The sequence below is a fragment of the Porites lutea genome, chromosome 7, assembly GCF_958299795.1.
Source record: "Porites lutea chromosome 7, jaPorLute2.1, whole genome shotgun sequence".
Taxonomy (NCBI): Eukaryota; Metazoa; Cnidaria; class Anthozoa; order Scleractinia; family Poritidae; genus Porites; species Porites lutea.
The window spans coordinates 32,846,935-32,873,378 of NC_133207.1; the positions used below are offsets into that span (position 1 = coordinate 32,846,935).

Sequence of the window (26,444 nt, forward strand, 5' to 3'; positions counted from 1 at the left end):
ACTAATAATTTAAAACACTGTGTTTATTAATGTCATTGCTCTGCAATACAAGACGTCTGTATCCATCTTATTTGATATTAATTTAAGGCTTACAGTTCTTGCCATATAACTCTTCAGGAATCTGGTAGTTTTGTTGGTGTATAAAAGACAAATGAAAATTTATGAATGATAAGACAAAAGTAAGACTGGCATATGAGACAAAATGCAAAGAGAATGAGGTGATGGCTAGGGTACTCTCCAAAATACCTTAATGGGCATTTGTTGCTCTGAATACTGAGGGTCATAATGACTTTGGGACTACTGATCTAGAACAGGCAACACATTTTCTAAAATTGAGTATACTGTAATATTTCTTCATATGAGTATTAGCAGGCCCAGCAGTGAGATTTATTTTGTAAGTGGTTGGTGTGTTGCTTAACAGGCTTTTACCAACGTAATTGAGATGATGATGATGATGATGATGATGATGATGATGAGATAATGATGAAGAATTATTTTACCAAAACGCCATCAAAAGTGGGAGCATTAATTTAATGAAGCTGCTCAGCTTCAAAATTCTTCTAAAGCAAGGTCTAATTTGGAAGGCCCATGGTTTTGCTGAGCACTCCACTCTTTTCTGCACCTATTATCCCATACTCCCTTAACCAATGGGAGTCAGCATAATACAGAGTGAGATATGGGTACTTGATTAGCCTGTACCTAGCCTGCAAGCAAGCTCTCCATTTAGGGGAGCCGTAAGAGGTCCAAGAGAGCCGCACACGAAAGGAGAATTGTGAGTGCAAGAGGCTGGAAAAGAACAATCTCTCATAAATTTTAATGTCCACTCCTGAAAATGCAGGACACCACAAAGCGTGAAAACTGTCAACAAGAAATGTGTCAGCTGTTTGTCAGTGATTTCGTTGTGGGGAAACACAACCTTCTGATTTGCCGGTTTATAAGTTATGCGGGGTTGAGATCACACAGTGCTTCCACACAGTCCTCAGAAATCATTCACCAATCACAGAAGAAGAGATTGATAAGGGACTATCATAATATATTCCTAATTTCTGAAAGCATTGTGTTTCTAAATGAACGCAAGCATTGTGGCAGGTCATCAAGGAATGTCATCAATCACCTTTGGTTCAGCCAATAGTATTTTACTGCGTGTACGGACGAAGCAGAAATGAAAATTTGAGATTGTTGCAAGCTCTCCTTTCCTCCTCCCCCCGAGGCTTTGCTGCTCGCTTGTGCGTTCTCTGACTATTTCCTTCGCTCGCCAAAAATGGAGAGCTTGCTAGCAGGCTACCCTTTACCCTCCAACAAAACAAAACCATCAGCTAAACAATGCTAAGCCAGCAACTATCCATCAATATTAGTATAATTCTGCTATATGACATCAACAAGCTCCACTTCAAAGATGAGTCTTGACTGTGGTGGAATGCTATTTCCTTGAGTTAAGGAAAATAGACACACTCGAAGGTGTAGCCTGCGTAGCAAACGTTTCCGTTTGGTTTCGGGGCAAAGAAATACCGAGGAAGGGGACTTTCGGTTTTGACCGCGCGAGAAATGAAACGAGAGCCAAAAAGTGAAAGAGGGGGAGGGGGAGGGGAAGGAAGGAAACGCTTGCAGACAAACCCCTCGATTTTGAAAACCTGTGTTCACCAGCAAACGCAGCGCCTGATTGGCTCGGCTAGTCGAACAATGTTGACATGTGTCGATCAAAGGTTTGTTTCATACTGAGAGGTCATGTTTGGTACGTGACACGCATATTAATTTTCTGTGGTTATTGTTTATCCTGGTCGGCAAGATTTTCCCTCCAATGCAAGAGCATTTATTTAACTTCTTTCGAAACACAAAGCTCTTCTTGCGACTTTATAAGGGTTTCAGGTCGTTTTATTTTTCTCCTGGATCTGAATAACTAAAAGTGATTTTCTTTTGTCAGGGAATGCGCTGGTTTCCTATGCTGGGCCCAGCTCGTTAGTGTTTTTTTTTTTTTTACGGGATGTTAAATTCTCTCGGTTAGTGATTTACAGATACAAATTTTGAGGATGGATTGCACATTAAACTGAAGCTACATCAACTAGGAAGACCTGCATTGTGACTCAGTCAAAATTTCTGCTTGGTTCTCCACGCGAACTTTCAGTTGCCGGGTTAGCTTTGTTCTAGGATGCTTTTACAAGAGCACTCTAGTTGTCTGTGCCGTGGCGAGAACGGTAAGCCGTTCTGTCTTATAGCTGATCTAGACTTGAATGCTTGTCACATTTTACCACTTCAAATCCAACTTTCTGGAGGTTTAGAGCTAAAATTTTTAAACTTCATTCACCCTCGCGGTCCTTCCTTTAAGACGGATTAAGAAGACAAATGTACAAAGCCTGCATTGATCGTTCGGATTCATTGAGATTTCACCATTAACGCCGTCCAAGCGTTCCAAAATACAAAAAAAAAAAAATATTTTAGTTACAGAAATGCGTCCTCTAAAGTTCATTTCCGCTCCACGGAAGGCCAAACATTTTATTGGTCAATTATGACAGTTGATGACAGCATCAAATGTCGGTTCGTGAACTCAGGCGTGACAGACCAAGTGGGTGGTTTTCAAAATCCCGGGGTTTGTCTGCAAGCGTTTCCTTCCTTTCTTCCCCACCCCCTCCCGCTCTTTTACTTGCGCCACTTTTCTCGCGGTCTTTGACTCTCGTTCCTCGTTCTTTTCTCCTAAACCGTACAGAAACGCTTGCTACGCAGGCTATCGAAGGCGAGAAGAAAATGCATGATACTGACAGTATAATTTTTGCCACTGACGTTACCTAGTAATCCTATCAAGACTTTTGTGTTTATTTTGCCTCAAGGGTGAAGGAAAGTGGGTGCTAAGTAACATGACAAAATTGACATATTACTTTACCCTGAGAAAAGAGCAGACATAACATTTGGTGAGACCATTAATGGTTTCCCCGCGAAATGAAGTCTGAGAAATGAGCGTAGAATTCTATTCTGATGACGCATCACAACCCAGATGTGGGTACTGCTTCTGATTGGTTGAAGCAAATTTCCCATGAGGCACAACCAGTCGGAAGCACTATCCAGATTGGGCAATCCCGCACCTATTTGAAAGATTGTTTTTGATAAGCTGGGAAAACAACAGGGATTGTCACATAACAATGCCCCTATCCCTGAAAACAATGGAAGTGAAGATTAAAGGGGACCACTGAAATAGGAGGTTTAGAATTGTGCAGGTCTACTCTCCAGATCTAGCTAGCGATGCATCCTCAGTATGCAATTTCTGCGCATGTTTCTCTGACTTCATTTTGCAGGGAAACCAGGGGTTGCAATTGCAAAATGTCAGTTGTATTCTCAGGCAAACAGATTGTTTGGGATCAACCTTACATCATGTATGGATGACTGTGCGATTCCCTAAAGATCCCGACTAACTATTCATCACCACTTGGCTAATTAAGTAATGATACTGTCTGATTTATCAAAAAAGAAAAGATTGGTTTTGTGATTAAAGGGGTTAAGTGCCAAACCTACTTTTGTAAGACTACTTATAATACTGGAAACACTTAGCAATCAGCATTTAAAAGTACATACAGCTTTAATCAAAGGATACCCAGCATCAATGTTTCCTTTCTTACCATAGCCCCATTCTGGCTCGATTGTCAGCTCTGCCTTCTCACCTTTGGTCATTGTCATAAGTGCTTCATCCCACTAAAATTACAATAATTCAATCCACTATAAGGATTAAAATAAAAATAATATACATACGCTGTTTACAGGTAGCCATTATGGCACCTAAAGGAGGATCATGAGGTTATCCCTATAAATATCTCTCCTTACAGATGGAACCCACCCAACCCAGAAAAGGTTGGCCACACCACCGGGATCTTTGTCCCCTACTCTTTTCAAACAGTGGTGTGGGTCTTTTATGTCCCACCAGAACCAAATAAGTGAAATTGCTGTGAGATGGGACCTACGGTTTTTCGTCCTTATCGGAGAAGACTAGAAAGTCTAACTGTTTACAGATGTCTTTACAAAGGCAGCTCCCAACTGAGCTAACTAGATGGCGGTTAGGTTAATGACAGTTTTTTGTCATGTACTGACTTCCTTCCCACATGTCCATGTTTAACTCATGGTTAACGTCTACTATGTGCTATTAAATAGCTGTAAAAATCCTTGTGTCAATAACATAATATAAAATTGGATCGGGGGAGAGGGGGTGGGGCCGCCAGATATGAGCTTTATAAGTATGTGCTGTTATGAAGGGTATGGTCATCAAGCAGTTTACTCTGGGGTAGGGTATATAAATCAGAGAGTTTAGGTCTTCAATAGGGTATCATTTTCCAGGAAATTGAACAATTGGTTGAAGATTTTCGTCTAGACTAGGGAAACTGTGAATTGCCACTCCAAAATATAAAAAATATTATATGTATTGGCTGGATTGCATGTGCAAGTGACCTCAGTAGTTTCTGGAGAACAGCTGCTCTAGGATGGGGGGCGGGGGGGGGGGGGGGTTTGGGGAGTTTAGTCTAGTATAGGGTAGCAAAATTCACTTGAACTAGCTCTGGTATAGGCTAAGGGTTCTGAGGTCTCATGATCAGTGGCACATCCCCACCCAAAAATTCCTAAAGTACCCCCCTGGATTGGAGCATACTCATGGGTAGCCCTACCGTACAAGCATTGGTGCTGTGTGTACTGAGCTTCCTGAGGCTTAATTATATGTTGAAATAAATTATTACTTGTTTTATTCCTTTAAAGGGGCCATGTCAGCTGAAGAGCATGCGCTCTGAGGTTATGCAAATTACTTTCAACTGTCAAAATTCTATTGTTTTTAATGCGTGACTTTCTCCATCTTCTCTGTCACGTCCAAGGCTCCAAATTTAGAGAGGTTAACAAGCGAAATGGGTTTAGATAAGGGATATTTCGATAGAATTTACGGAACGTTTCTTCTCTGGTTATACTAGATCAAGAATAAAATTGTGACGACAATTTTACTTGTAGTTTTGAAGTAAAAACGCACGCCATTCATAAAATACAGCGCAAAAAAAAATTCAACAACAACATATTGTCTTATTCAACAAAATAAATCGAAGTTGTATTTTACAAACGAGCTACAAAAGACGCTAGACCGAAGATAAAGACCAAGACTGTTTCAAATCATTAACAATTAGACTTGTCTGTCGCTAGTGATTTTATAATTTAGATGCTGATAGAACAAGAGACATCAAGTCTTTGTTTTGATCTTAGGGAAAACATACATTATCGCGCAAAATTGTTCGATCGTGCCGAATCACTGCGACGTCGAGAAAAACAGAACCAAGCATCATTGGTATACTACTCCACTATAAGCAGTCCGTTGATAAAAAGGGAAAGTAAACTCTGCTATTTTCCAAAAATATGCTCGAACACAAACAGTTCAAAAACATGGCATTTACAGGATCTAACTCGTCCTAAGGTGCCTCTCTAAGTCCATTGAGAACAACCTGGACGAGCAAACGGACGTGTTTATCTTTGCTGTCAATCCAGATAAATACAAGAAGGAATCTAGCCGAATTTTATAATGTTTCCTTCGCCAGGAGTTTAGTTTCGTCACGAAAATCATGGCCTGATGCTCTTGTAATCGTTTACAAAAAACGGCCGCCGCCAACTTTGAGCACAAGGAAAATCCAAGAGCCAGCAGCCTCTAAAATAACTCAATAGAAAGGTTCTGTGAACTATAGGGAAGATTCCTTCAAAGATTCCATCACTCATTGTGGAGTAGCCATCATTAACTCTGCCATTACAACGGCCGCTGATAAGAGGACACAGTAAATCCACGTAAAAACATTCCACAGGCAAACAATTTCAAAATAACGCCAAAAAATTATTCTGTAATCACCATAGAACGATTCTTAATACAAAACTTTGTTAACTATCGAACGATGGCTGAGATTTAGACAGATAAAAACAGCCTTCCAAAATCTCAGACAGAACTTGAAAAAGTCGGGCCGACTTTTTCAAGTTTGTTTTCATTGGCCCGCACATGCGTGTGGGGTGACATAGCCCCTTTAATGTCTTGCATGATTTTCAGGATTAACTTAAACATTAATCATTGTGTATTCAAACACATCACATGATGCTCATTATACAGCAACTTGGCGGTAAGATGCTTTTTTTTTTCTCTGATATTTGCAGGCCTTATTCTGACATGGAGCTGAGCAGATTACCCAGCATGTCAGCCAGCAAGACAGGTTCTTCCAAAAGAAGGCAGCACACCATGCACATGACAACATTGTAGAATAAAAAGTTTCCTCCACCACCTCTTCTCATTCAAGTGTTATACACAGGAGACAAGGAATATTGCTAACAGTCGAATCTTACAGCACGAGCAATAGTTTTCAACTCACCCCTCTGATAACGAGTCCTTTTCCCACCGGAAAAATGAATGGTTTTCCTTCATCTTTGCTTTTCTTTTTTCCAACTGCAGCTGAATAGCAACAAAGGGAAAAGACAAGACAATTAAACCATTGATGAAACTTTTGAAATATATAAATAGTGGTGAAAAAATTACAAATAAAATAACAATGTTTCCCAAAAAGTATTCAATGATTAAACCTCCTTTTAATGAAACAAAACCCAGCTGCATAGCCTGTGAGCTGCTGGCTAGACCCACAGGCCACTGGACCTGATTAATCCATTTGTCCCTGAACCACCTGTAACTGCCCGTGCAGCTCCATGTCCCCTGTACTACGTACTTGTGACGTCATTAGTTTTAAAAGTCAAGGACAACTTTATCAGCTAACATTAGCGGGGTGAGGAGACCTTTCAAACCATACCAGATTCAGCAGGATTCAGTCAAGAAGAACGGAGAAAAAGGGGAAAAACAAAGTCACGTTGACCTGAAAATTCCCATGAAAATCTTGTCATCCACTACCCACCTTACTTTCCTTTCATCTAATCCTAACATCCTAAAAGCTTTAGCTTCTCCCACCAAAATAGAAGCTTACTAAATGCCCAGCAAATGAATGAAAAGGAGGCTTGAAAAGCGAAAGGAGAGGGGAGGAGAGAAAGCAAAATGAAAAAGTCAAGACTGCTCTGTCACTTTTAATTATCCAAACACTATCTTGAAATTTTGCTTTTCTGTGCATACCTGGACTACGCATGCTAATATTTTGCATCTGGATCAGAAAGCTGCAAAGTGTGTGACCTGTGACCAGCTTCGTGGCAGTTTTGGTTTTTGATAGCCAAACAGTGACCAGAAAATGGTTTATTAGCTTCAAAACAAGATTTTCTGCAAAATTCCCAGAAGGAAATCGGCAGGACTGTCATTAAAAATTTTAAGGTGTTGGGCTAATGATACAAGTAGACAGGGAATCCAACAACTAGGGATTTTGTTTGGTTCTAGTTTTCTTCTATTTTCCTACAAAAGCAGGCGGGGGTTACGTTCATAATAGCTGGCGAAAATTCCCAGCCCCCAGCCCCCAGCCCTCAGCCCCCAGCCCCCAGCCCCCAGCCCCCAGCTCCTAGCCCTCAGCCCTTAATGGCAGCCCTAAAATGGATTAAGCCAACTCAAACCCACATACTTGTTCCAGGCATATTGCTGTCAAATACAACTCCATTTTCCAGTTTGCCAGAGTAGAAACATGACACTCTGTCACCTTTGGATGGATATGTCGTCTTATCACCATGTTTTAAGATTTTCTTGGTGAACTTTGGCTCCTGAGGATATTAAATTCCAGAACAAACTTTAAAAGGTCTGGGCTTATAAACATGATGGTGAGTACCGTAAAATTCTGAAAATAAGCCCTGGGGCTTATATTTTTTAAAGGCTCTTTTTGAGGGGCTTATTTTTGGAGGGGCTTATATTCGGAGGGGCTTATGTAAAGAGGGAAATTTGCGTTTCAAAATCGATTGGGCTAGCTTGTAGTGGGAAGGAAATTAACCATTTTTTGCTTTGTTTTACATTGTATTCAGGGGCAAATTCCAAGTATAAGCCTCCCAGGGGGCTTATATTTGGAGGGGCAATTTAAGGGAGGCTTTTTTGCGTTACGATTTTGGGGGGCTTATATTTGGAGGGGCTTATACATGGGGGGGCTTATTTTCGGAATTTTACGGTATTTTCTTCTAGCCATTAGCCATTTGGTGATCATTATATAGGCTTTGATGGGTGGATTTGAAGTAAACATACATGTTTTAAAATTAATGATACAATATTCACAACAGTGAAAATATCCATTCGGTATCTCACAGATAGAAATTCTTTTTCTTTGGCCATTGTTCCCCTTTGTTCCTCTCTTTTTACTAAAGAGGGAATTCCAGTTCATGTAGTGACTGGATTAATAGAGGTTTTTTCCTTCTTCAATCCTGATCATAACTAGTGCTGCAGCTGTCTCTGATGTTTAATTATTGTTATACATCTTGCTCTTTGGAGGTTAGGCCAGTTTAGTTCTGAAGACCTATTTATGAACGCACCTCCTTTTTGTGGTCCTTTGATTCTGAACTCTTTCTTTCTTTCTTCTTTTCAGTGATGCGCATAGCCGCTGCCTGTTCTGCTGCCTCTTTCAGTTCATCCTCAAGGGCAGCTTCACTCTCAGTACGAAATGCCTAGAACAATAATATTGAAGTCTCTCTTGTTTGTTATTGCCTCTCTGTTACTGTGCATGCTATGATTAGACAAACGCTTTACAGCATCTAGTTAATACTAAAAAAAATCCTGTGGTCTGACAGCAATAATGAAGTATATCTGGAACTTTAATCCTGGATCTGCCAGTGTAAATAACTTATTATAATGACCCATGTGTAGCAGTTTCTTGTGTACTTAACCCTTTAAGCCCTAAGAGTGATCAGCATCAAATTTCTCCTTGTAATATCAATGCTTTTGTAAAACAGAGCACTCATTCATTACAATTATGGACATGATCACACAAGATGAATTTGCTTGATATTTTATCAACTTCTCCTCACTACTTCTGTAGGAAATGAATAGGGAAAACAAATGGGAATTAAAATTTTGATCTTAGGGTTTAAAGGGTTGAGATAACAAAAAGAAAACAGGGATCATGGACCCTACAGTGGGTGTTTCGGAGCTTCACTCCTGTAGTTGCAGATACATTCTGCAATTTATCCAACATACCCTGTAACTACCTATTCAGTGTAATAACTAACCTTGACTTCAAACAGGTGTTTGTAGCTTTCAATAAGATGATCTTTCTTACTCGTCTTTGCAATGTTGTTCAGTTTCCCATTCAACTTGTGCTCTTTGAGAAACTAAAAATAAAAAATTGAAACTAACTATATAACTGTAACTATCGGCGAAGGAAGCAAAAGTGTAAAAAGGTGCAATATCAACAAGTGAAATGGGTGGGCTGGGGGCGGGTCACAAACAACGCCACGCGCAAAAAGGCAAAATGACAAAAAAAAAACATGAAAACAACAATAATTTCCACAAAATACCCTTAGATATTAGCAGATATTCATGTTAAAATGAATAAAGATGGTTTAAATCAAGCCTGTTGGTTCGATCGTTATTTAAAATACTGTTTTGTTTCCACCTACAGAAGAGAGAACTTTTCATTGTTTGTTGAATGGGGCCTGTGAGCCACTGCACGTTGTGTGAAAAACTACAAAAAAGCAATCATCAACTACATAAAGACGTGAATTTTTTTCTATCAATACCTCAAATGATGCATGCTCATGCAAAAACTTTATAATATCCTTCTTAGAAACGGTTTCGCTGTGCAGTTGCTCGTCCGTCCACGACCTCTCAACTTCCGCCATTTTGTAGGGCTTCGACTTCGAGATGAGGCTGCCAGCGGGAAGCCTGGGTCGAATCTCAGTTGTGTTTTGGTGGTGCATTTTTTGGTTTTGAACGTGTGAAGATTTTCTATATCTGTTAACTAGTTTGCTGTTAGTTCTGAGTTAGATATTGTCCTAAATGCAATCTACAACAAATTCGGAATGTATACCTACGTTAGAGTTCCCGGAAATTCCAAACAAAGATGAATTTGTGGTAAGTGATGTATCTTCGATTTTTAGAGCTTATACAAAAAGTAAGCTTATTGTACTACCAAAATTAATCCTCGATTTTTATGCAACCAGGCTTTATAGAGTAGTGCTTAAAAAATTCTTTTTCGTACCAAACAAAGATTGGTTGCTTTTCAACTTCGACGAAAGCAGATAATTATCTCAGACAAATATCATATGATTATTTAACTTTATTAATTTTTTCTAGATATTGAATATTTAAAGACAACAATATTTAACTTAAAACATTTATAGAATTGTTAGTATTTGCTACTTATTCATCAATCAGTAGGTGGTCTTTCAGCCAGATCTGCAGACAACATTATAAATAATTTTGTGCTCAAGAATGATTCGATTTTCTTCTTCATCATGCCCAACAAATAATGTCACTTTTACAATAGGATTACCGACCCTGTGGAACTGGGGTAAAAAGTCCATAAATCTAAGGGTCTGGAATAGTGGTGTGCCTATCAGCAATACAACATTACAATTATTGTAATCAATCATTGGTTTAATCGAAATAAATATGGTACATGTTGTCGGTACATGTACAACAGATTATTGCTTTCCCTTGCTTTTCTGTCAGCTTGGACTAAGTTGTATATGTTTACAGGACTGGACATACTCCAAGAGAAGAGAAATGCAGGTACGGCTGATCTCATCATGAGTGATTTGTTGGTTATTTATTTTTTTGTAAGTAACATTCATTGTAAATTTACTCTACATCATTGTATATCTATCATAAGAGAACAAAAAAGAGCAAGTAATATTGATTGGTCACAAGCCTGTGTACAGTTACCCCCTCCTCTCAGAAAAAATCTGGAAAGGAGCATCTGTGATTTGCCATTGATAATATATATTGTGTTCAAAGACCTCATGACTTTTTCTGGAATTTGCCTTATGAAACAGCTAACATCTCACCATGCCACCACCGGTTTTCCCGTGAAATGATGTCTGAGAAAAAAGTGCAGAAATTCCACCCTGATGAAGCACCACTGCGCTTCTGATTGGATGAAACAATCTTCAACCAATCAGAATTAACACTACTCAGATCTGGGTAATGACACGGCAGATCAGTATGGAATTCCTGCACTTGTTTCTCAGATGTCATTTTGCAGGGAAACCAGTGAAGGCATCGCGAAATGTTGGCTGTTTTCTGAGGTCATTCTGCAATGTGTGGAAGATGACGCGATTTGCTGTTACCACAGATTATTACATCATTGAAAAAGCAAGTTTTCCTTGGCTTTCATTTTTGCAGGTTTGACTTCTCTGAAGAAAATCTGGTACAAAAAAAGCATGGAAATTATTAATTTTGGTCAGTGTGGATCACTTCCCATAATGTATGCAAAATTATAAACATGATCACAGGCAATCCCTGTTATCTTATTTTTTTTTCCTGGGGGGATGGGTGGGGGCAGCTGTATACAAACTTATTGACCACATGAATGAATCACAACCAGTAATGGTTTAGGAAAAAATCATTCAATCCATGAGTTTATTTTATTAATACTTTTTTTTAAAGGAAATTGTACCTGGTGTTTATCTTGGACCATATTCAGCAGCAATGAATAGCAAAGTACGAGCTGTTTACTAAATAATTTTTTTTTTAAATAAAATTTTTTATTACCAAAGGCTTTCAACATCTGTTGTTTGCCTGTTTGTTTGACAGGATTGCAAATACTGTTATTTTTTGTTATGAAAGAAAGATTTCCTTGTATTGATATGATGAAAACCCTTAAATCCTAAGATTTTATGTTATTCTTTTACAGTTAGAAGTTCTAAGACAAGTTGGAATATCTCATGTTGTTTGTATAAGACAAAATATTGAGGCCAACTTTGTCCGTCCTAACTTCCCACAACACTTTAAGTAAGTATAAGGAGTGTGTTATATAGTTTAGTTGTTGAAATGTTGACGTAATAATTTTTCAAAGTTGCAGGTCCAAGTTTACAGAAATTATAAAAATAAATCAATTAAATTTGCAAGCAGAAATATTGATAATGTCAAGTAAAAAAAATTGTGAAATAACACTTTGATATGTTGATTTTCATCTCCCTATTAACCTAAATTCTGTTTTCCAGTCCCTCAAACTGAAACTCAGTATCTTAATAATAACAAGTATAGCTGGATTCATTGAGCAGGCTTAAAAATTATGTTTCATGTGTAGAGCCATTTACTGGACAGTATTTTAGATTTTGTTGAAATTGTGGAGTACTTTTTCTTGTTTAAAATATCAACAACTAACAAGCAATTTTGTACAAACTTATGAATGTCAGGTTTGAGAAACGCATTGTCCGTTTTATGCAAGATTGATCTGTAGGCATAATACATAACAGTTGGTCCGTGGGTATATATATGGATTTTTCCAGTCCAAGACAATTTAACACATGGTTATATAGTTCTTTCTTTCTCATTTTAATTAGATTTGTGATTGAATTTTTAACTTAAATATAAATTAATTTTTTGGGCTATGGTACTCAGGACTGGAAGTTTAATGTAATGCCACCTTTATAATGTTTTGTTTGTTTTCCAGCTATTTGGTATTAGATGTTGCTGATTCACCAACAGAAAACATAATCATTCATTTTCCAAAGGTAACTGGAGACAGTGTCCTTTTCTAGAAGATATCTTCATAGCCTTGGAGAGTTTTTACTTTTGGTGTTTATAGCCTCTCCTCCCTCAGAACATTTTAGTTTAGCTTTGTTTTGTACAAAACCTTTAACAGCTGTGGCTTTTGAGAATTCTAATCATTGCCCCCGGTGAGGGAGAGGGTGGGTAGATCCTGCAGCAAACAATCCCTTTCCTGTCCCAGTCCCTCATTATGAGCTGTTTTTCTTCATTCTGCTCACAGGTAAAAGCCTTCATTGACAGCTGCTTGAACAGTGGTGGTAAGTTATAATTATTAACATAGAAGTAACCAACTACAGTTGAACCTCCATTAAGCGGCAATTAACCCTCAGGGTACCAACAAGTGACCACTTAATGGAAGTTGGCCACTTAATAGAGGTTCATGATAAATTGGCATATAATCTTTAGCAGAATCATCACTTTATTTTGAAACAACGCAACGGTAGAAACATTACTGGTCTACAACCGATCATCACCTTCTATCTCAGAATGTATTTTCCTTCATCACATTTCTTAAAATGAAGCCAAACTTTTTTAGCTTAGTGTATCAAGTGCTTGATGGCCACTTAATAGAGGTGACAAGAATGGGAGAACTCTTGTTGGGACTGCCAAAAGGTGGTCGCAGTCACTAAATAGGCTACTTAATAGAGGGTTTATTTCCCATTCTTTTCTACAATAACAATTATTTCGGGACTTTGATTACTGGCTGCTTAATAGAGGATGGCCAGCTAATAGGTGGCTGCTTAATGGATGCTTGACTGTACATTATAACTTCACGCCGATGATACTTGATCTATAACTTGGCAAGGTTGAAGACATAATGGCTTAGCCTGCAATGCAGGCATATTTTTTGTGTGGCATTAAAGCTGCTTGTTTTATGTTTATGTTTATGTATCAATTACCATGTCCACCCTCTGCGTCTGCGTCCAATATATTTAATTTTTAATCGTTTTAGGAAAGGTTCTATTACATGGAAATGCTGGAATTTCTAGAAGGTTGGTCAGGAATCACTTGTTGTTTAGGCACCTTGTTACATGTTATTAACCCATTCACTCCTGGGACTTTTACGTGCGACAACCCCCCAATTCCCTGGCAATTTTCGGTTGAAAATAAGCGTACGCGAGCGCCTAAAATAAACCATATGCGCAGTAAAACCAGAGATAAACTCTGGCTTTCAAACAAACTTTTTCTTTTAGATGAGATAACGGGCAGCCAGGGTATGTAAAAAAAATAGCAATTTGAGAAAGAAAAAGCTGTGGAAAGAGGCGAAAACAATGAATTTCAACAAAATTTCTTCGCCGCGCGATAATTGCACTGATAAATCAACGGTGAAACGGGAAACAAAAACGCTGTTAAAGGAATAAACACAGTCGATAAAACATCAACAACACTGTAAAGTCATTTTACTGAAAGTTGTTTCATTAAGTTCTCTTTCAGATCAGTCCAGTCGAGAAGCACCGTAGAAAAATGTAGTGAAACTTCGGTGATGATCACTTCACGAAGAGCGATCTGAAGAGTTCCACATCATCAAGCACGGGAAAGTTTAATAAAACAAGGGAATGCTGGACTTCAGCTTCCCACTCTTTCATATATTTTTCGATTCTTGAATTTCAACAATAAAATAAATGATCGCATTCGCCAGAGAAGGAGACAAAGCCGCAATCTTTCAGGGAAGCGTATTTGATATCCTGAACTGAAGTGCCTCCCCGTTCATGTCCGATCAACAAAGTAAAGCACAAATAAGTTAAATGCCAAACTTGCTTTATTAATGCTTTATCTACCAATGCACAGATCGATAAGTGTTAATAGTTATAAAAAAAGAAAATAAGCACACAAAAAGCATCATTTGGCAACTGTAAATAATTGAATAAAAAGACGGTTACCGTTTATTCTCCGTGAGCTTCCGCGCGATGTGAAGTAAATTTTATTCATGGAGATTGTCAATCCAAATCGATCATCGCACATCATCCGTTTCCTTGTTCAAACTTTTAACTCTAAAAAAGCATCACCTTCAGCAGTTCAAGAAACAGTTACATTTAAAACATTTGCTGCGAGGAACACGGTACTTGGATGCAAGTAAATGAAATGAACGAGGTAAGTTTTCATCGATAGTCCATGCGGTTTGTTTACCTACGAAGCGCTCGGCAATTTGAGGGCTAGGATTGTCTTTTTCAGTCTTAAGATCGTTTAAATCTCAATCAGAAGGTTTTTCACAAGGTCTGTTCAACAACCTGAAGTGATCAAGAGTCGAATTATCTCTATATTCTCTCAAACGTGATGCGAACTTTGATTCGAAATCGACACGGGCGGCCATTACTCTCGCGAATTTCTTTACTCGTGCTCTTCGAAAAACCCGACCCTGTGGTGCTTCTCATCATCTGTCAAAAAATGCGCAAAAGATGGCAAATGATTGGTTTATTATCCATCAATCACTCTGTGAAAACAAAAGACAAAAAAACACCAGGGAGGAGAGGGGAATGGACTGAATCCAGCGGCCATTTTTACGGGCGGTTACGGGCGGTTCAGGGAATTCGGGGGTTGTCGTACACGGGCGGTTACGGGCGGTTCAGGGGCGAATGGGTTAAAGACATCTGTACTGAGGCTACAGCTATCCACCGTCACAGCCACACCACTAACAGGCCTCCTTTTGTCACAGACACTGCTACTGCTACTGTAGGACCCAGCACCACAGGCAACCCACCATCAAGCACACTTTGCTATCACACACTTTGTTAGTACTTACAATGGAATGTCCGTCTTAAGGCCCATTCACACTAAGGCTTAAATGTGTTTAAAGCTGTTTAGATAAAAAGGGTTTAAATTTGTTTATAACTTAAAGGAGCTGCTGACTGTAATTTTTTGTTGCAAATTATTTTTTTGCAATTACATATTACATAAAGTGTATTTGAATTCTGTGCACAAGCCTGTATTCTAGTTTTCTGTCACTGTTTTTCATTTTATTAAACCCATTTTAATAAAACATGTTTAGTTGGTGTGATTGGGGCATTTGGCCTGAAGAGGTTTTTCCCTTGGTTAAGTTATTGACCAAGTTGCACAGTGGTTGCACAGATGGAAATATCTAGTAAATTGCTATTTATACACTTGATGGTCATACATGATTATACATAACTGTCATAGAGTTAAAAGTTTTTTGTTTCTACTTACATGATTTCTAATGATGAAATTGTTTTTTACTGTTCTTGAAATTACATTATTTTATGGACTAAAAATTTCTCTTTTTTTTCAGTGCTGCTTTAATGATTGCCTTTATTATGGAAACTTATGGTTTAACATATAGGTTAGCTATTTGTTTGTTTTTATAAATAAGTTTAAAATACTTCCAAAGAATTCTTTCACGGGTACATGCCTTTTGGATTTGCATAGTCAGAACAGTGCATGCATGTTTTTGGTAAAGAAGTGGAACTTGAACTAGTAGTCTCTTCACAGCTTGTCTGTTTTTCTCAGAATGCAGAAAATTAATAGTGAATGAAATGAGTGTGAGGAGGTAGCAAGCAAATGTTGCCATGTTGTTGAATAAAAAAACAAGAAAATTGATGACTGAACAGTCAGTGAAAAAGACAAATAGGCGACAGTTGCATGAAACCTCTACTTACCTAGGCTAAGGGACATTCCATGTGTTTAACTTAACCATTTCTATTTTAGGGAAGCATTTCATTATGTGCAACAGAGAAGATTTTGCATTAATCCTAATGAGGGCTTTGTTCAACAGCTTATGGTAAGAGTTCACAAACAACCTGCTTTAGGTCACACTCATAAAATCACCACCTCTCATCCCTCCTTGCCGGACAGTAGGGCACTAAAGGCATTCCTAGCGTGATGAATAATGAAAGCTTGCCTGCCGTATTCACAGGGTAGCTATCAACATCAGTGATTTATCTCTTCTAGGAACACTGAACAACTAAGAAAAAATGAAAATTTTGTCAGAGTTCTCATCTTATAGCATGTTTATTATTGTCTACAGGAGTACGAGCCAATTTATTTAGCAAATTATCAGGCGAGGACATCAGGAGAGAGACTACATCAAGGTAGAAGAATTTATGGTTATCTTGAAAATTTTGCTCTGAAAGAGATCCACCACTAAATTGAAAAAAAAAGCTTGTGTCTTGTACTGTTGAACCCAGGGCTATCAGTACGGACACATCTCTCTTACTGACTTTGGCAGCTTAGCGGCTCAAGTTTGTAAAAAACCACTTAGACTACGAGTAGTCCCCCAATTTTCCTTTTCTTGCGTGGGGTGATTTTAACGCGTGCTCGCGTTTCGCTCGCTCTACTATCCCTGAGGAAAAATGGGGGACTACTCGTAGTCTAAAAACCACTGGACATCGGGGAGAATAGGGCTAAAATTTTCACGAAAACTTAACAACGGAAGCATTTAGGAAAAAAAAAAATGCAGAAATTCAGTTTGCAAATTACTGTCAAAGAATTGGTACAATGCACTAGTAATGTCGAAGAGGTTTCTTTGAAATGGTCACATCACGAAATTTCGTTCATGCAGTCTCAAGAAATTGTACAATGCACGAGTAATGTCGAAGAGGTTGCACTGAAATGGTCGCACCACGAAATTTCATTCATACAGTCTCAAAAAGGTAAGGATGAAAGTTAACAACTGTGTTTTTATACTTGGCTTTGGGAGTGAAGCGGTTGAAGTTACATATCAAGATCATTTGTTTATTTTGAAAATATTTGTTTCGTTCGCAGGTGGAGTGAAGCGAGCTCATGAGGACGAATCAAACGACGAATTAATGGACACCTGACTAATTGTTTGCCGCTTAGATTCTTTATTTAATTGAACCAGGTAAAAATGCCCTCTGTCTTGCTAGTCCTGCTAGATAAATTTATTTCTTGTTCTTAAAAAATGCTGCCCTAAATAGGAAAAGATATATTTACATGAAATAGTGTTCTCTGGGAACAACCCCATACATTCAAACGAATAATTCTTTTATCCTTTTTTGAAGGAGGATTGTATTTGAGCCCTTTTGTCTGCTTTCACTTTCAGCTAACACAATCATGGGAAAAAAAAGTTGCACACATCGTTACCATGGCATCTTTTGAGTTGAATGGACTGGGATTCGTACCGCTATTACAACGACTGGCTGAGATCTCTGGGTTTTGCATTTCATTAGATTCCTTCATAATCATCCAATCATGTAAATAGGTGTATTATACAGAAATAAAGGACATTTTAAAGGTATTTTCGATGTTAAAACGATGTATATGAGAATCAACTTAAACATATTCAAACTGTCCCGATTCCGAGTGGTATAAAATCCACTGCGTGTCCCTCTGTGCTTTGCATTAAATTAGTTTTGCGAATTGCCAATCTTCTTTTCAAATTTTCCCGCTAGGAACAAATGTTGCAATTTTTATATGGCAAAAGAGGATGCGATGTAGTCTTTATTCACTATTTTTCTTTATTCGTTTTTCCCACCAAAAAGTTATTTTAGACGAAAAAAATGATCTGCAGACACAAGGTGGTTGTTATATTTTCGCTGTACTTGTACTGAATGAAATGTTCAGACTGGCAAAGGCTTGGTATGCTCAATTAACCTCTCGTCCTCTGTGTTCCTAGGCAAGGGACGAGGCGGGTGCAGATGTAGATGATCCTGCCTCGGCCTCCTGCCTCGTTTACAGGTGCTCCTTCCGCTCCTGTGGCGTTAGGAAAAAAAGAGCGCAGGGCGTCTTGGGAAGGATAAGAGCATTATTTCCAGGACTCCACGCGCGTCGCGTTAGATGATTAAATGAGGAGCTTTAACTATGTCAGCTATGGGACCTGTTTTCAGTAGGGGCTCCTGCTGCGTTTTAATTTTTTCCTGGTCAGAATACTATAACAACCATTCAACAAATGTCAATTTCCTTTTTTACTTAAATGAATAGTTCTTTTATCTCCCGTAAGGTGCAATATAATTTTCATGTCACTTTCGTACATTCCAATGCAATTCAAGTTACAACTTTAGCAAATTACTATTAACTCAAGCCTTTTTGTCTTTTTCGATGCTTATAAACCTCTCTTGTGGTGGCGGCAGAGCTTTTCTTTCGGCTTCAACCAGTAGTTTTCCTTCATCGTTGAGACGAGAGATCACACTGCTCATATCCACGTCTTTGGGGAGTACAAAATGTCGGTTAAACTGGCGTGAGGTGAAATGGCCTTCTTTTTCAGACTCGTGTTTCGCGCTGACTGATAACTCATTCCCCACAACTTTAACTTTGATTTCCTCAGGCTTGAAATTTGCCACATCTAACAAAACGCTGAATTTCTTGTCGTCAATTCTCGCCACTTCTCCCGCGCGCGTTTCAAATCCCCCAAGCACGAAATCGTTATCCGCTGTTTTAACCACTCGTTTCGTCGCTTCGATGGTTAAATAGCCATCTTGAGAAATCTTTGAGGTTATGCTTGCTGGATCTGCATCTTGCGGCACCGGATAGGTGCGTTGTAATTCATTTCGCTCGAAACCAAAGCTTCCGTCAGCGTAATGCTTAGCTTTCACAACTAAAATATCTCCTTCGACTCGAAGGCTGACTTCGTCGGGACGGTAGTTTCGGACGTCTAAAGTTGCAATATGGATTTTTTCTTCCCCTGAACGTCTGCGCTGCATTTTGTGTTCTTTAAACAAGGTTTGGAAAGTGTATAATGGAAGCTCTAACCGCTCTGCTTTAATATAACGGACAATGAATTTCTAGAAACCGCACAAAGTTTGCAGGGGGTGAAACTCGCGACATTTTCAAAGTAAAAACAACTTTCTTAATCTGAAAAACTAACTCAAATATAATGATTTGATCTACGGGACAATATCGACCTTGATGAAGGTTCAACCTTACCGCTGAGGCGAATGACCGAGATGTTGTTGTGTTTGAAGTGCTCCTTATTACACATGAGATTGAATTGGAAGTTTCAATAACAAAAAATAAGAGGACGTAATGTTTGAAAGTTTTTTTTTTGTCTTTATACTCTGTCTATTTAACCCATTCCGATGCACGTTAAGAAAACGCAAAAGCGGGTTGGCACAAATCATATTCGGGATACGCCACGAATCAGTTTGCTCTTGATGGAGAGGTGGGGGTGGGGGTGTTGTGTAGTTTTCTAAATAGGAAATTAGATTGACGGGAGCCAGTTTTTGAACGCTCTTTCACGTTTGTTTACTTATATTAGCTTCTAAATGAATTGCTATATATTCACCGACGGCCAAACAACTGAGTAGAGAAGTAAAAATCCCTCTGCACATTACTATAGATTGAACTTAAAAGAAGCAGTTTTTTCTCAAACTTGGTATTGGACCTAATCGAATTACTTAAAGGAGCTATTAATTAACCCCCAAGTTTTGTTTAGACGCGTTGTATTGGCATTTTTCGTTAATTCGGCAGTTTGGTCTTGTATTTCACCCGAAGTGCCACTTACATAGAAAAACAAAAACAATATAGCCCATATGAACATAATTTCATCGATATGATTTCTCACTGCTTCTATCACTAATGCTGTTACTCAAACTTACTTTTAATTTGATGGAGTTAAGGATTTCGATGAAAATTTTCGGTCAAATTCTACTGGAATTTTTTTTCGCACCGAAAACAAGGATGGGATTGAGTTGAACCATTCACAAAATGCCAGTAAATTTTTCTCTTTCTCTCGAGAAGCTTGGCACTGGTAATCCTAACAAATGGTACAGAAAATTTGAGTCGTTCCGGCAAAGGTGGGAAAAGGTAATACCTCGGAAGGTATTACCTATTCATCGAAAACATTCCACCGGAATTAACTGTTCGATTCAAATTCTCCCTAGAATGCAAAACAGTCCGTGTTTTTGCGTATTCAAGTACGCGCGAGCAGTCAAACAAAAGGTCTGGAACGAGGCTGAAAACGACTGTTTTGCAGTCTAAATTCTCCCCGGAATTACCTGATTTTCTGTACGAATGGTAAGGGCTCAAGACTGGAAATAACTGAAAGGAAAATGAATAACTATCCAGATTGATTTTATAAATAACGGAAGTGAGAAACGAGAAACTTTCCTTGCGTTATCAAGAAAGAATGGGAGGGAAGGAGGGTAGAGGATTCACTTGCTTCACGTCCGTTCCAGGGGCCTACAATTCGTGGTTTGAAATTCTAAACGCGAAACACAGTTTGTTACACAGCATGTACAAAATTTGGTAATCGTAGATCTTGCCATTTTTCGACGAACCTCTCATTTCACAAAGGCTTGCTAGACTGTTTTGAAACTGAAGAGGGAAGGGTCCGGATTTAAATCATATTGAAAAAAGAAATAATAATAATAATAATAGAGGGTTAACTTCATGTTAACGTCAAACGTCAAACGCGAATTTGTACCACATGACCAAGCTTCCCCCTCACTTGTCGTTTACTGTTCATTATTTCTACACATAAATTATGGTAGTTTCACGAAAGTTTTTTATCCATAAGAATTGTTTTGAACCGTTTTTATCTCCTCATTTTCTATTTCGAGAAATTCATAACTTGAATCTGACGTTTACCGTTTGCCATATACGTCAAGTAATAATTAGGGCCTTTAAGATCCAGCGACGCGGACGGCAACGAGAACGTCCAAGGAAAAACATTAGGTTTGCCCTCTTTTGCACGACTACGACGTGAAAATGCCTAATTTCGCATTTTATGGAGTACGTAAACAAGCAACGACGAAATTTTATTTCTCTCTCTGAACTTGGATATGGTCCCTAGGAATTCAACTCCAGGAGGGTTCGCCTACATTTGACAAAGTCAGTGGGTAGGTATAATTGCGATAAAGACTGAAAGAACGCAAACTCATGATCACTTTGTAAGCGACGTTCTCGTTGCCGTCGCGTTGTTGTATCTTAAATTCCCTAATACAAGGAAAAACTTGAGACGGCAAACACCCTCTTCCCGATAAACTTAACAGCAGTGCCCATGCATGAATTGAAGGACACTTTATGATTTTCTTACTGGTCAGAGACTTGAAAAAAATTTTTTCCTTCAAATGCTCAGCCAGGGCTGACATTACAAATCCATGAGAAACATATTATGGCCCATTTTCGAGTTGCCTCGAGCCTCTGTTTCAAAGCGAGGCTAATTGTGAAGCTATTGTAGCCTCGTTTTGAAAATGAGTTTTAGAACTCAGAAATGGCCTATTCAAAAAACTCAGGGTAAAGATGTCCCCAGACTCTTTCAGTTACACAGCGATTATTATCTTTTCCACTATTAATCATTTTTAAAAAGACTAGTTTTAATTCCAGTTAATTTATTCGTGACAATCATTGTCTAGCGAGCCAGTATTTATAAATACGCAAAATATTCAGCTATATACTGTACCACTCCTTACATAAATAAATAGAATTTGCACTATCATTTATCAACGGCAAAATATCATTTGTTCCGCTTGTTAATGTTATCTGTTCATTGCCTGAATATTCGAAATTGGAAAATCTATAACACTATCATTGTAGTCTTAGTTTAAAATATAAAACCGAAAGTCACCCAATTAGAAAACCACGGGGGAATATTTTCGACGTCGATATATTGGGTGACAAATTTTGTGTGACATGAAATCCGACATTTATATGTCACGCTATTGTAAAACGCAGTTACTTTTCCAATAACGCATGAAAAATATACAAACTTTCCACAAAATGTGTGAATCTACATTACACTTTTCCAAACTTCTTATACCAAGATTGTTATAATATGCCATTTTATAATTTTGTAATTGTTATTTATACCATTTTATTATGGCCTTACAAGGCCAGGCGTTCCCAAAAAAAGTGTTAAACAGCTTCCTTCAGTTAACTGACACAGTAATTACGAATAACTTTTAAATATTATTACTTTATGCTATGCCTTTAGGCTTTTCGTAGTTTGAATCGTACCGAAACCGATAGCCAGTGATGCACATCTTCTCTTCTTCCACTCGAAGCAAGGGAGAGAGATCAAAAGAAAGAATTGTGCAGGCTATTCAAGAATTATCCCGAATAGGCTTTAGTTTGTTCAAAGATGCCTTGTTTGAAAAACGGAGCAAAGTCACACAGATCCCTTTTGGTCAGCGTTCTGTTAGTCATGGCTGAAATCGGGCAATCTGGGATTTTGGAGCACAGTCCAATGAACGATTGAAGATACGCCTGAAAAGTAACACAGAAAATCCTTAGGTTGACTGACTTACACGAGAGCAGAAAACTTGAACAAAACATAGTTTGAGCGTGGAGCCGCCTTGCTTTGCTAGAATCGTTGCATTCTTCTCAATGATCAAAAACTACAAAATTCCGCTAGTTACACAGGCTACAGTTTATGATATATTATGAGCTGCATTGAATTTGACATGGCAACAAGACGTTTAAAGCCAAGTGGTGCTATAACAGTACACCGTGATTGAGCTTGCCGTGCCTGACGACACTGGAATGACGAACGACACGAGCCTTCCACATTTATGTAGAGGCAACCAACCGTCAGTGCTCTGTCACTATATCAGACAAACTACCACGATACTACACTAGACTTGAGGCAAACGAACTAAAGAAGTCCACAGAGTATACGTCACATTACCTCAAGTTGTGCCCTTCTAGCTCTTACAAATTCTTCAGCTCTGTTGCCGAAAAACCGTCGGTTAGGAAAATCTAGAGCGCCAATCTAAATCGTAAAGGAGTAAAAAGTGTGAGCTAAAGCAGAGAGAATGGAGTTCCCTTTGGGGCGGGAGGGGGTGGGGGGGAGGAGAGAAAACACTAACCACTCCTAACAAAGGCCAAACTATAAATTCGCATAATACAAAGTTTTATATACAAGTAAAACTAGAGCCACAAATACGTGCAGTGGCAGTCGTTAAAAGTTTCCTGGGCTTGTGAATACCGTCTTACTTTTCACACTAAGACGTTTATTAAAAGAAACGAGGAGATACCGTGAACTTCCACTTATCAGCCCTGGGCTTATTGCGTGCGACAAGAGGAACCCGCAATCCTAATCTCCAGGTTGTTATTACGCATGCGTCGCATGTATGTAGCCAGTATTTGTTTGCACTTCCACTAAGAATGAATGGAATGCACTGAACGCAAGTTGATCACGCGCATTTGGACCTTCAATCTGATCACGCGTGTTCTGACTTTCTCTCACGTGAAGCTTACGCAGAGCACACTAGCACAGTGATAAAGCAAAACGTTTTGACCTTCGATGGTTGTCGCCCGCACTCCGTAACCTTTGGTTATTACTAGTACAACTTTGAAAGAAGGGCTTATAAATGGGGGGAGGGGGTGGGAGGGCTTATATCCGGACTAAAAAACGTTTTAAAACAAGCTACATAGCAGTGCTGATCAAAATACTTTTTGATTTTGCTCCCTTTTTCAAGCTTCAACACGTCGTAAAAAATTGAATTCATTTCAATAGAAGCTAGAGAAGGGGAGGCTTATATCCGTGGGCGCTTATAGCCGAATGTATCTTTTGTTTACCGGTAGATGGGCCTGTATTTTTGGGGGGGGCTTATAAGTTTGAAGGTATATAGTTTACGGTGTCTGTATAGCATAAAGAGAGTACCCTCACCCCTTATTTATACTTGCATATAGTACAATGGACTGTGCGCTTGGGAAGAGATAAAAAACATCAGTATCAGTACCTCGTAATAACTTTTCTGCATCGTCTTGTGCAGCTCTCGAAATTTCCGATATCTGCGGTAAACTGACCATGTATCAGCACCGACTGTGCTCTGAAATCCAAAAAAAATTAGTGCTCAGCCATGAAACAGGTAAATCACGATAATAAGTTCACACAACCTTTTCTTTAGTCAGTAAACGAAAGCAGAGATACGAAAAATAAAACTGAACAAAACAAAACAAGCTAAATGGATAGAAGAGTTACGACCGCGGAAAAACAATAAAACATTGTCATCAGATATTCGTACATTTACTTTCTTAGGAACTTAACATTTCAATCATTTACAGGGAAAAAACGAAGTCTGATAGCACTACGGAGAGATTATCGTTACAAGAGGGTAAATTATATCGGGCTCCTGTTACACATGCAATTAAGTCAATTAACTATAAGCACTGTAAGATGACGATCATGGGAATGGCTACGTCACGGACGCAGTATAGGTGGGAAAAACAACAACAACAACAACAAAGAACTAAAACAATGCGAAAAAAATGCTTTACCTTCACTTCAAACACGTGATAGGAATCTCGGCCCAGGCCCCGTAGGATGTATCGCGGGATACACACGTGGATTTGGTTCCGTTTGCTGGAGCTCACAGAAGCCAGAAAGCGATTAACAGGTGTGGGGGGAGGGGTGATAACAGGCGGAGTCACTGAATCGGTCAGGCTTAAATTGCTTCCATAAAACTCGCTCTGTAAGATATAAAGATACAGAGGTCAAAATTTACTGATTGCTGCCGCGCCAGCGAGCCTGAAGCGAGCGAGCAGGGCAGCAGACCCAATCGGTAAAGGGACAAACATTTTCCATGTCTACCCATGATGCATCTGGATTTTTAACCGCAATGCACCGTATTTTTACCACAATGCCTTGCAGGCCCATTGCTTTGATATACCGACCTCCGCTGGCTTTTTGTGGCTCGAAGTTCGTTGAGGTTAGTTGAAATCCTCGTTTTTAATGTGTCTGTGATGAATTTCTCTTTCTTGGTATAGTTTTATTTCCTAGACTAGCATTCCTTGCTATTGTAATCACGGATTCCCATTGTGTTAACAAATTGACGTCAGCTTATCAGAAGTGAATTCTAATTTCCAATTCTTTTTTTAAATGCGAAAAGGAAAATAATCAGAAATGTTTTGCTTTTAAACTTTTGGCGAGTTTCCATTTGAACAACTATGACTTTTTCGAGTTGCATTGTGGAAGGCTACATGTTCTTTGGCATGGAACAATGGTTCGTAGCGACTAATTGACGTCACAAAATTCAAAATGGCGGCGCGCATTTTCGTATAATTTGGTTTTCTAAAATATTCTTTTCGCACTTTGGAAAAAAATTCTGATTTTGTTGTTGTTGTTCGAAAGAAAGTTTTAAGATCGAACAGTTGTAATAGTAAAGGTTCTCCTTCATTACCTCATCATCTCGACACATGTAATTCATGACTTCTCCATCAGCGAGTTCGTCTTCTTCGTGACCATTTGGAACCTGAACAAAACAAAACGACGAAAAAAATAAGCAAGTTGCATGTCGCAAACTTGACTTTCTAAACTACTACAACTAACACATCCACGACAAGGGTCTGTTAAGTGACTAATATCTGAACGGTTAATCGCCAGGATATTAGAGTAAATCCACAACTCAAAGATATAAATCACCTTTAATGTACAACATAAAAACAACAACAACAACAACAACAAGACAACAGTAAAAGTAAAAGCCTTCGTCCAAATAACATCACAGTAGACATTCTACTATGCATGGCTTAACACTACGAGTAAGAGAATTTACTAGGAAATAACGACAGCAAAACATTTTTCTTACCACAAAAGTATTGTAAGCGGACAACTTTTCTTGAAGCAACACCACTTCCCTAAGAGCAACAAACAGTGTCGAAAATTTAGAGAAGCATGTAGAAGGAAGGCTAACAGACTAGCATTCGCGATTTCAAAAAAAAAACGAAATTAAAGGCTCGCCAGAACAATTGACCTCATGCTAACAAGGCCAAGCCGAACAAATTTTAAGTCGACGACGCTTTTTCATTGCCTTCATATGATCTCCACCTGGGTTTCCGAAGGTTTGAACTTGACTGACTTGACCCGATACGACACGATAAGACAAGGGCCCAGATGTTCCAAAGCGGGTTAAATCCTAACCTCGAGTTAAATTGGCTTAACCTGAGGATAAATTCTTTTTCGATATGCTCCACATTATGGGATAATTATGCATAC

General features: G+C 38.7%; 4 protein-coding genes across 5 annotated transcripts in view; 1 reads left to right on the plus strand and 3 right to left on the minus strand.

The window, feature by feature from the left end:
* Positions 1-7: 7 nt before the first annotated feature.
* On the minus strand, positions 8-9,748 carry LOC140943621 (peptidyl-prolyl cis-trans isomerase FKBP3-like). The gene is made up of 7 exons (XM_073392738.1): positions 9,622-9,748; positions 9,112-9,213; positions 8,419-8,550; positions 7,530-7,665; positions 6,354-6,433; positions 3,581-3,678; positions 8-1,420 (listed from the first exon to the last, which is right to left on the minus strand). The coding sequence occupies exons 1-7, from the start codon at positions 9,721-9,723 to the stop codon at positions 1,366-1,368; spliced, it is 705 nt and encodes a 234-aa protein (XP_073248839.1). The 5' UTR covers positions 9,724-9,748; the 3' UTR covers positions 8-1,365.
* Positions 9,749-9,780: 32 nt separating this feature from the next.
* On the plus strand, positions 9,781-17,727 carry LOC140943622 (serine/threonine/tyrosine-interacting protein A-like). Its single transcript, XM_073392739.1, has 12 exons — positions 9,781-9,955; positions 10,583-10,615; positions 11,492-11,545; positions 11,739-11,836; positions 12,501-12,561; positions 12,819-12,855; positions 13,551-13,590; positions 15,843-15,893; positions 16,259-16,331; positions 16,578-16,641; positions 17,315-17,411; positions 17,613-17,727. Exons 1-11 carry the CDS (start codon positions 9,881-9,883, stop codon positions 17,368-17,370), a joined length of 642 nt encoding a protein of 213 aa, XP_073248840.1. The 5' UTR covers positions 9,781-9,880; the 3' UTR covers positions 17,371-17,411; positions 17,613-17,727.
* An 855-nt stretch (positions 17,728-18,582) lies between these two features.
* LOC140943781 (alpha-crystallin B chain-like) lies at positions 18,583-19,247 on the minus strand. Its single transcript, XM_073392889.1, has one exon. It carries the CDS (start codon positions 19,207-19,209, stop codon positions 18,586-18,588), a length of 624 nt encoding a protein of 207 aa, XP_073248990.1. The 5' UTR covers positions 19,210-19,247; the 3' UTR covers positions 18,583-18,585.
* A 2,554-nt stretch (positions 19,248-21,801) lies between these two features.
* The window catches only part of LOC140943834 (uncharacterized), a 40,794-nt gene continuing 36,151 nt past the window's right edge, over positions 21,802-26,444 (minus strand). For both annotated transcript variants that reach the window (XM_073392948.1, XM_073392947.1), the window contains 6 exons: positions 26,038-26,086; positions 25,630-25,701; positions 24,728-24,919; positions 24,190-24,279; positions 23,133-23,216; positions 21,802-22,711 (listed from right to left, as the gene is read on the minus strand). In XM_073392948.1, the coding sequence (XP_073249049.1) occupies positions 22,556-22,711; positions 23,133-23,216; positions 24,190-24,279; positions 24,728-24,919; positions 25,630-25,701; positions 26,038-26,086 (643 nt within the window). In that variant the 3' untranslated portion in view covers positions 21,802-22,555. The remainder of the gene's footprint in view (positions 22,712-23,132; positions 23,217-24,189; positions 24,280-24,727; positions 24,920-25,629; positions 25,702-26,037; positions 26,087-26,444) is intronic.